We start from the raw sequence: 11,383 nt of genomic DNA, 5'->3' as shown, positions 1-11,383 counted from the left end.
GAAGTGTGGTGTTGGTGAAGACTCTTGAGTCCCTTGGACTGCACGGAGATCCAACCAGTCCATTCTAAAAGAGATCAGTCCTGGGTGTTCATTGAAAGTACTGATGCTAAAGCTGAAACTCCAATCCTTTGGCCACCTCATGCAAAGAGTTGACTCATTGGAAAAGACTCTGATGCTGGGAGGGATTGGGGGCAGGAGGAGAAGGGGGACGACCGAGGATGAGATTGCTAGATGGCATCACCAACTTGATGGACATGAGTTTGAGTGAACTCTGGGAGTTGGTGATGGACAGGGATGCCTGGCTTTCTGCAGTCCATGAGTTCACAAAGAGTCGGACACAATTGAGCAATTGAACTGAACTGAACCATTCTGATCATTAAATCTTAATACTGGACGGTGTCCAAGACTGATTCTTGGCTCAATTCAATTGACAGGATTTTTCCAGTAAATTTTAAAAGTATGCCCATATGTAAAAACCACTAGTAAACCACATCACCTTTTAGGGTCAGAAAGAAGAGACATTGATAGTAAAACAAAATGGTTTATAATTATTTCCAGACTACTGCCATTAAGAACAAAACATCAGCCAAGTTGATTTGCTTCAGCAAAGATCAATTTATCATGCATTTTTCCATTTGCCATAGGAAGGTTTTCTTTTTTTTAATTAATATTTAGTACTCAATCTATTCTTCATTGTTGTTTGGTCAATATATGAAATGTACAACCAATTCAGATATAATAAATATTTATCCAATCATTAAATTGTACTTAGACTATCTATTTGAATACACAAACTATGCTATGGCTGAGGACACAGCAAATACCAAAATGGAAAATATATAAAGGCTTCTTCTTGTATGCATGCTACGGTTTTATAGCAGATTTCACAACAAGGAAGGAGACCATAAGTAATAAAGTAGGTGTAGTTTTCAGTGTTTCAAGACCACAAATAGAGGACTGCACCAGATATGAGGGAAAATTCTACTATCAATAATATAATCAGAGATGACCGTTCCTAAAAGGTGTGCTTAAGGTGATATCCAAAAAACTAGGCATGGCTACCAGCAGGAACACTGTTTCTTAAGAAAAATTAAGTAAAAATTAATTTACAAAATAATCTCATTTCAGAGATGAGCTTGCCTGTATGTAGAAAACACTAAATATTTAACAGAAATTGTTATTGCAATGCTATGATATAAAAGAGTGATCAGAAATTACATGCTTTTCTTGTTTCTTATCTTAATGGAAAAGCTTGCAAGCTTCTAGTGTTGAGTATGATGTGAGTTGTGTTTGCGTCATTTACATCCTTAATTATGTTGATGTACTTTCCTTCTATACCTGAATTGTTTTTTTATAATTATTATTATTATGAAAGGACGTTGAATTTCCACACTGTCAATGAACAACACAAAGAAGAAATTAAGAGAGCAATTCCACTGACAACAACATTAATAAGAATAAAATATTTGGATAAATTTAAGCAAGGAGGCAGAGCACTTAAGCAAGGAAAACTCCAAAATATTGCCAAAAGATACTAGAAAAGACACATGTAAGTGGAAATACATTCATGAGCTAGAATTTTTAATATTACTAAGATAAAATTAAAAGATACTTGCTTCTTGGAAGAAAAGCTATGACAAACCTAGACAGCATATTAAGAAATTGAGACATCGCTTCACCAACAAAGGTTTATATAGTCAAAGCTGTGTTTTTCCCAGTAGTCATGTACAGTTGTGAAAGATGGACCATAAAGAAGGCTGTGCACCAAAGAACTGATGCTTTTGAACTGTGGTTTTGCAGAAGACTGTTGAGAGTCCCTTGGACTGCGAGGAGATCAAACCAGTCAATCCTAAAGGAAATCAATCCTGAATATTCATTGGAAGGACTGACGCTGAAGCTGAACCTCCAATAGTCTGGCCAACTGATGCGAAGAGCCAAGTCATTGGAAAAGACCCTGGTACCGGGAAAGATTGAGGACAGGAGGAGCAGGGGATGACTGAGGATGAGATGTTTGGATAGCATCACTGACTCAATGAACTTAAGTTTGAGCAAACTCCGGGGGACAGTAGATGACAGGAAGGCCTGACATGCTTCAGTCCACGGGTTTGCAGAGTCAGACAAGACTTAACAACTGAACAACAACAACAAAGATGTCAAGATGACCTAAAATGATCTAGAAATTCGATGTCATTTCTATGAAAACGACCTCAATCTCTCACTCTCTTTTTTTTTTTTTTTTTTTGGTGCAGAAATAGAAAAAAAATCCATCCTAAAATTCATATGAAATCTCAAGGGATTCTGAGTAGAAAAACAACCACACTTCTTGTTTTTAAAATATACAATAACGTTAAGGCTATCCCAGGAGTACAGTACTGGCACAAAGACAGACATACATGATGAAGCAGTCATGACTGGCAGAGTAGAAAGATCCTGAACTCATGCCCTCTCAAGGAAAGACTAAAATCATGACTATTTAGGAGCCACTGCTGATGAGAATAACCTGAAGTCTAGCAGATCCTCTATTATTAAAATATGTAAAGTAGGAACCACGACTAGACAGAGAGTAGCGAGTGACACAGGGTATAGCTTGGCAATAAACCTAGGGTGACAATCCAGTTGCAGACATTTTCCCAAAGGAGGAAATTGTCCTGAACCCCACATAGTACTATTTAGCCCAGTACTCATACACTGGGAAGTAATCTCCCCTAAAATATATGACTTGGTAAGCCAGTGGGGATTCCTTTTCAAAGAGCCAGGGGACTTTGGAAAATAGTGACTCCAGCCTTAAAAGTCACATCCAATCCAATATGAAATAGAAATCTGAAAAGAGCTTGAGTCAGATCAAATTGCTCATAATGAACAGAGCATCCCAGAAACATAAGAGAAAATTGAGCCTCACTTTGGGGACATAGACACTGGTCGCAGCCATTTTGAGTAGCTATCCCATGATAATGGCATGATACTGGCAAGCATCATATTGAAACCCTCCCTCTAGCAATTCTGTGGTGGGTGGAAACATCACTCACCAGCCAGGTGGCACCAGTGTTGAGAAGCCCCAGGGCAAGTAGCTTGCAGAGCAAAGACAGAGCCCCACCCATCTGCCATTAGACCCCTTTCCTCAGGACACCTTGAGGTGTCCTGACCTGACCTGGGACCCACCCACCAGGTAGCCAGCATCAGCCCCACACCAGCCTCCTTTCCAGTTTTTCAGGGGTGAATTTTTCTGTCACCTAATCTGGAGCTTTCTAACCCTTTCAGGATGATTACGACAACTGTGTCACATCGGACTACAGAACAGTTTCCACTGTAAAGGGTTTTAAAATGTTCCTCATTCAGAAAAATAAGGACTAAATTCTTTCTCATTGCATAGCAATTAGTACTCTCAACTTTCTTGTTTTTGATTTAGGAATATTAGGGATTATTTCCTTCTTTCGTCTCCTAAATCCGTATGTATAAAATATCAGTTTACAACATAGTTTGTAGATTACAGCCTGCTTATTAACATAGTTGAGCACGCACTCTGGGCAGTCCCCTGAGAAGGAAGAGTCTCTCGGTTTTACTGTATAGGATCCTTGCAGGTGAGGGGCCATGCTCTGTTCTTGGATGAATTTTACTATCATTCCAAATTTACTCCATGGTCTTACCTACTCTCTTAGATATGAGTTAAGGCAGTATTCTTCAATCTTTTTTTTTTTTTCACTATTGACTCGAAAAGGTGCTTTATGGCTTTTGTAGATATTATATTCCCTTAGTAACCTTCCCCTCTAAAGTAATCATACAATAAATACACTACCTATCCATGTGCTTTATGTACATCTATGCGTTATATATATATATATATATATATATATAGTAAGAAACAATCATCCCCTAAGAAACTATTTTTTTGATATTATCTCCTTTTCAAACACATGTTTTAAAATAATCTACTTTTAAAACGTGATAGCATGTGTGATTGTATTTCTATCAAAGTGAAATTCTAGGTGGGGTTTACACAACTACACAAATATGTATCTAATTCTTCTCTCCTGTATCACACACTCTTATAAAATGCCTTTTTTAAAATTTTAACCATTACTAACAAAATTATACTTTTCATTTATTTGTTTACTTGCTTATTATCCATCTATTGCCCCTCTGGAATTTCGCTTCCACATAAACACAGCCTTTGTTTGTATTACTCAACAGTGTATACCGAGCTGCCATAACTCTCTGGCACATTGTATTCACTGAACATTACTTTTTCCATTAATTAAAGAAGTCAAATTTTCCTAAAGCCCTTTTTTATCAGAAATACATGTTAACACTATGAAACCCTCTTTTTCAATAAGAAATGTTAGCACTATGGTATAATAATGGCAGCATTCCAACAGAAACAGCACCTATTTAGCTCTTCAAGGTTCTACCTCATGCCCAAACCAAGTATCAATTTCTTCAGTGATTGAGTTGCTCTACTTTCTTCTAAATATCTCTTTTACCCATGTGTCACTTCCTGTGAAATATGAAAACTGAATTTTATTTCTTGATCCAATTACATCCCTCTTTTCATAAAACCCCTGAAGGGAAACATAGTTGCCAAAAAGACATCTTATTTCACACAAGATTACCCTAAAATGTGCAAATAACTTAGGAAATGGAGTTCAACAGAGAGATGAAGAGAAGAAAGCCCCACCATCCCCAAAAATAAATAAATAAGGGAAGAATACCTCAAAGACAACTTCACAGTGTGACCACGGGCATAGATTAGTACCGTGGGTATCCCCACTTTCTGAGAGTTCACCCTAGCCACATGGCTTTTATGAAGGCCTATGTTAGTACTTATTTTCGATTTAAAAAAAAAAAAATCCAAAGGGAATTTTTCCTTTTGCTTAAAAAAAAAATCATATTAGTATTGAAAGTGAAAGTGAAAGTTAAGTCGCTCAGTCGTGTCCAACTCTGCAACCCCATGGACTGTAGCCCACCAGGCTCCTCCATCCATGGGATTCTCCAGGCAAGAATACTGGAGTGGGTTGCCATTTCCTTCTCCAGGGGATCTTCCCGACCCAAGGATCGAACCCAGGTCTCCCGCATTAGAGGCAGATGCTTTTCCATTTCCTAATAGAAGAAGAGTTAATTTGCAATGTTGCGTTGAATTCAACTGCTGAGCAAAGTGATTCAGTTATATAAATAAATATATATGTACACTTTTTCAGATTCCTTTCCATCACAGGCAAACTTTGCCATAGAAATGTTTGTCTTTTGTAATAGTGAAGTGGCATAACGTGAACTTCCATGAAATGAATAAGCTTTTACTACTGAAATACATTGCTACATGTGAGGCAAGTCTACAACATATTTGACACCATCTTCCTTTTTTATATTATTTTTTAATTAATTTATTTATTTTAATTAGAGACTAATTACTTTACAATATTGTAGTGGCTTTTGCCATACATTGACATGACTCAGCCATGGGTGTACATGTGTTCCACATCCTGACCCTCCCTCCCACCTCCATCCCCATCCCATCCATCAGGGTCATCCCAGTGCACCAGCCCTGAGCACCCTGTCTCATGAATCAACCTGGACTGGCGATCTGTTTCACATATGATAATATACATGTTTCAATGCTATTTTCTCAAAACTTCCCACTCTCGCCTACTCCCACAGAGTCCAAAAGACTGTTCTATTCATCTGTGTCTTTTAGTGTCTCACATATAGAGTCATTGTTACCATCTTTCTAAATTCCATATATATGTGTTAGTATACTGTATTGGTGTTTTTCTTTCTGGCTTACTTCACTCTGTATAATAGGCTCCAGTTTCATCCACCTCATTAAAGCTTATTCAAATGCATTTTTTTTAATGGCTGAGCAATATTCCATTGTGTGTATGTAGCACAGCTTTCTTATCCATTCGTCTGATGATGGACGTCTAGGTTGCTTCCATATTGTAAACAGTGCTGGAATGAACACTGGGATGCATGTGTCTCTTTCAATTCTGGTTTCCTCAGGGTGTATGCCCAGAAGTGGGATTGCTGAGTCATAAAGCAGTTCTATTTCCAGTTTTTTAAGGAATCTCCACACTCTTCTCCATAGTGGCTGTACTAGTTTGCATTCCCACCAACAGTGTAAGAGGGCTCCCTTTTCTCCACACCCTCTCCAGCATTTATTGCTTGTAGACTTTTGGATCACAGCCATTCTGACTGGTGTGAAATGGTGCCTCATTGTGGTCTTGATTTGCATTTCTCTGATAATGAGTGATGCTGAGCATCTTTTCACATGTTTGTTAGCCATCTGTATGTCTTCTTTGGAGAAATGTCTGTTTAGTTCTTTGGCCCATTTTTTTATTGGGTCATGTATTTTTCTGGAATTGAGCTGCAGGATTTGCTTGTATATTTTTGAGATTAATTCTTTGTCAGTTGCTTCGTTTGCTATTATTTTCTCCCATTCTGAAGGCTTTTCACCTTGCTTATATTTTCCTTCATTGTGCAAAAGATTTTAAGTTTAATTAGGTCTCATTTGTTTATTTTTTCTTTTATTTCCATTACTCTGGGAGGTGGGTCATAGAGGATCCTGCTGTGATTTATGTCAGAGAGTTTTGCCTATGTTTTCCTCTAGGAGTTTTATAGATTCTGGTCTTACATTTAGATCTTTAATCCCTTTTGAGTTTATTTTTGTGTATTTGACACCATCTTCTTAAAGGACAAAGTGGACCATTAAGACTGCAAATAAATTTATTTATTCTCCTGGTGTGCTGCAATCCATGGGGTCGTACAGTCAGGCACAGCTGAGCGACTGAACTGAACTAAACTGATATACTTGAACACACGACAGACAACCATGTCTCATTTGAAAGAAGTAAAGTAATTAGATTCCAATTAAAATAAATAAACAAATTTATACTAAAAAAAAGTAAGACTGGGTTTTAAAGACCTGGATTGGAAGCTTGTAGCTGAAACTTTCGAAAGGATGATACATTCCAGTGTAATAGTTCCTGACAAACTAATAGGGGAAGGGCATGTGAGGTGAGACAAGTAAATTAGTAAACCTCTCTTGGCTTCAATCTGCTTCTCTGTAAAATGGGGTGAATAGGGCTTCTCAGGTGGCTCAGTGGTAAAGAACTGGCTTGTCAATGCAGGAGACGCAGGTTCAATCTCTGGGTCAGGAAGATCCCTCAGAGAAGGGAATGGCTACCCACTCCAGTATTCTTGCCTGGGAAATCCCATGGACAGAGAAGCCTGTGGGCTATAGTCCATAAGGTTGCAAAAAAGCTGGACATGATTTAACAACTAAACAACAGCAACAAAATGGGTTTAATGATAATGGAACCACCAGCTTAGTCCATGACTAAATCAACTGAAACACAGATGCTTGACAGATAATATTAATAAAAGGTTCAAGTAATATAAATATATGTATCAGATGTATAGATGTAGAGCTTTGGGATCTACCCATATGATTTTCTATTGAAATTTAATCAAAGATGTTTACCCTTCTAGTTTCAAATGGCTCCTGAAGCCTTGAGACATAAAAAGAAACATTTCCTTCATGTTCAAGAAAAGCTATGAGTCATGAAGATACTTTATAAAATAAGAGCAAATAAAGAATAATTTCAAAATTTCTGGCTTAATTTTTGTGATAAAAAAGGAGTTTGTCACATTATTATCTCTTTTCCTAGGTGTTTCCTCTTGTTGATTTTGGAAAATTAATAGAAAATTCAGCGCTGATTCTTAAACTCCCCCAACTCTCCCTGCCATGCATCTATCTAAGTATACTATTCCTTACTTGGTGTACCACAGGCTATGCAAAAACAAGATTTCTGACATGAAGGTCATATGAAAAAATCAATTTCATCCAAGTAACTTATCTGAATAATTTTTAAAAATTAATGAGAAGACACTAGAAAAAATATACTCTACAATAAATAAATTAGGGGCTTATTGTTGATATTCTTCCCATTGGCTATTCTGAAACTGTGAGTATGAATATAGAAATCTTGGCAAAGTAGTTTAAAAATTGTCCAAAGGCCTATTTTCTATGCTGTTTTTGTCAATAGTCCGCAAAATTTGCTAATTTACTTTCACAATTTACAGCATGTATAATCCTCCCTATATATGTATATAAATCATCACTTTCTTGGTGTCATGAACAGCCTAAGTTACTGTCTTCTTCATCAGACTCCTCATGGCATTTTTCACCTCTGTGTTTCTCACTGTGTAAATAATAGGATTCAACATGGGAGTGAGGATTGCAAAGAACATAGCCACCAACTTGTCCACAGGGTAAGTGGCCACAGGACCCATGTAGGTGAACACACAAGGCAGAAAAAAGAGCACCACTACTGTAAAGTGGGCGCCACATGTAGAAAGGGCCTTGCGCTTTTCTTCAGAGCCGTGGGATTTCAGGGAGCTCAGGATAACTGTGTAGGAGATGAGCAGCATGGAAAAAATGAGCAAGCACATGCCTCCACTGTTGGCTGCCACCACCACCCCCAGCCTGAAGGTGTCGCTGCAGGCAAGTTCCAACAGTGAGAAGAAATCACACATGAAGTGGTCAATGACATTGGGACCGCAGAAGGTCAAGTCCATGGTGAAAAGAATCTGCACGGTGGCATGCAGGATCCCCCCGACCCAGGCAACCACAACCAGGAGCTGGCAGAGCCCCTGTCGCATGATGGTCGTGTAGTGCAGAGGCTTGCAGATGGCCACGTAGCGGTCATAGGCCATGGCAATGAGGACGATGATCTCTGATGCTGCCAGGAAGTGCTCCAAAAAGATCTGAGTCAGGCAGCCTCCCCAGGAGATGGTTGTCCTCTGGAACAGCAGGTCAATGATCAATTTAGGCGTGGTGACTGAGGTGAAGGAGGCATCTATTAAAGCCAAGTAAGTGAGAAAGAAGTACATGGGAGCAGAAAGTGTAGGGCTGAGGGAGATGGTGGTGACAATGAGCAGATTGGACAGAAAAATGAACAGAAAGACAATGAAAAGTATTTTCTGCACGTGTGGGTTCTGTGTGAGTCCCAGGAGAACAAATTCAGTCACATTGTTGGAAAGGCTGAAGACATCCATTCAGCAAGTAACAGCTTCCTGGGGCCTGACTTACCTACAAAGGGACAAAGAATGATACTCATTTATGACTAAAGAACTGTGGTCTGCCTTACAACAAAATAGTGCAATCACTGTAACTATAGAGTATGCCTTTGACACTTTGTCCCAGTGCTTGTTTCAGTTTTTTCTTATTTCCTCCATAAAGCTTTCCATCTCTTCAGATACCTAGCACCAGTCACCTGTAAACCATCCGTAGGGCAAATTTGATGTGTAATTTACTGAGAAAACACCGGACTGTCTACTTGAGATCTGAATTCTCCTTCTTGTTCTGACCCCACTGGACTTGGCTGCATCATCTCAGTTCTTCAGGCCCTTCACTGTGTCTGTGAAGTTACAAATCACAATTCTCAGATGTATTTTCTAGGCTAAGAACTGCTGTACAACAGGTAAGAGTTATTCCCTTTTCTATGATGGAATTTCAGTTTGGCATCTCGACTCCTAACTTTGGAAAGAAAAAACATGATCAAGAAATATCAGCTAAACAGGGAGTTCAGGGAAATATATATAAGTCCTTGGTGGAACAGCCTTTCTGGTGCCTATCAGAACACATAACTATTCAGTTGTGGTTCCTTACTGTCCCACTAGAGTGCAGGGAGTAATGTCCGCGGCACCTGAAACCTATCAGGTGATGAGCAAATGTCTGGTATTAAATTGTCATTCTCCAAAAGTAAGGATATGCTTGTTTCCCCAAAGCATAAACTCAGCAGAAATTCAAATGCCCTTGTCCTCCAACTCTGTTGATCTATAAGCTCTCTACTGTATGAGAAATTTGAAGGGAAGCTGCACCCCAGTTTAAGAGTTTCTGAACACTCTCCAGAGTAAGCATGAAAATATTTAAATGTCTCTATAAAAGTGCATGTTACAGATCATTTTACTTTAAAGATAATTTGTGTATGTTAATTGATTATTTTATTTTTCAAAATTCTGCTCCACATATAATTTAATATACATATTCTGTATATTCATTGCTTCAGTGTGTGTGTGTGTGTGTGTGTGTGTGTGTGTGTGTTAGTTGTTCAGTTGTGGCTGACTCTTTGCAACCCCATGGACTGTAGCCTGCCAGACCTCAGGGTCCTCTGTCCATGATATTCTCCAGGCAAGAATACTGAAGTGAGTTGCCATCCCCTTCTCCAGGGAATCTTCCCAAACCAGGGATTGAACCCAGGTCTCCCACATTGCAAGCAGATTCTTTACCATCTGAGCCACCAGAGAAACCCATACCTTCAGTAGTTTTGGTCAAAAAAAAAAAATACTCAATTCATATAGGTGTTCAACACACAAAGATCTTTCAAGCAAAGGAAATACTTTCAAGTTCTGTAAATAAAAATTTAATATGAAGAACAAACATAATTTGCTAGAGAGACAGGTAATGCACCATAAAGTGTCTATACACCAACTACCACAAACACATATAAAATCTGCTACTTGCTATTTAATCCTGCAAGTTCACTCAGTTAACGAATATTTACTGGACACTCAGTATGTATATTAATGCATGCTTATATACAAAGTCATAAATGGTGCTGCTCTTAAATGCCCTTAGTGCCTGACCTACCATTACCAAACAGCAGCGGCTGACCCACCCACAGGAGGAACGACCCTCCCAGTCCCTTACGATTCACTACATGCATTCCCACACCTTCTCCTGCCATCTTCCACCAGCATCCATCATTCCTGGTCACAAGATAGTGCATGACTAATACAACAAGAAATTTGCAGTTTTAAATTTGCCAAGGAGAAGAGAAAGAGATGCAATTACATATATGCCATAAAGCATATCTTTGCAAAGATAAATGAGTGAAAAACTTTATTTTTAATTATCTAAGATGAAACATTCATGCATATGTGGAAACAAAGCTCACCGTTGTCACAGCATTTCCTCATTCTTTAGCGGGATCTCCCAGCAGATAAACAAGAGGATAGTGTAAATAAAGTAAGAATTAAACATAGTTTATGAAAGCATTTTAGACACAACTATGAAGAAATATAAATTACTTTTTTTTCATTTTTTTCTCTGGCTCTGCAATACTTCTTTTAGGAATAAACCCTAATGTTAAATATTTTTAAAAGAGAAAAATCACCATGTACAAATTTGCCCAATACAATTAATAAGAGCTATGGAAAATTTAGAAACAACATGGAATGTTCAACACTGGAAAATAAGATAATTAAAATTCCTTTTAATTGTACATCTCTTTGAATAATATATACTTTTTAAGAGTGATACTTTTAAAAATTGTGCAATGTCATAAAAAATTCTGAAGTTGTAATATTAAGTGAGGGAAATTTTGGATGC

At 38.1% G+C, this 11,383-nt stretch overlaps 1 protein-coding gene across 1 annotated transcript; it reads right to left on the bottom strand.

Moving 5' to 3' along the window:
* Window positions 1-8,133: 8,133 nt before the first annotated feature.
* On the bottom strand, window positions 8,134-9,048 carry LOC138420619 (olfactory receptor 4C3D-like). The gene has a single exon (XM_069553927.1). It carries the CDS (start codon window positions 9,046-9,048, stop codon window positions 8,134-8,136), a length of 915 nt encoding a protein of 304 aa, XP_069410028.1.
* Between the last annotated feature and the right edge of the window lie 2,335 nt (window positions 9,049-11,383).

Source organism: Ovis canadensis, chromosome 15, assembly GCF_042477335.2.
Source record: "Ovis canadensis isolate MfBH-ARS-UI-01 breed Bighorn chromosome 15, ARS-UI_OviCan_v2, whole genome shotgun sequence".
In the NCBI taxonomy this organism is placed as follows: domain Eukaryota; kingdom Metazoa; phylum Chordata; class Mammalia; order Artiodactyla; family Bovidae; genus Ovis; species Ovis canadensis.
Note: the sequence above shows the minus strand (reverse complement) of the source record. Positions and strands in the feature narration are given on the sequence as shown.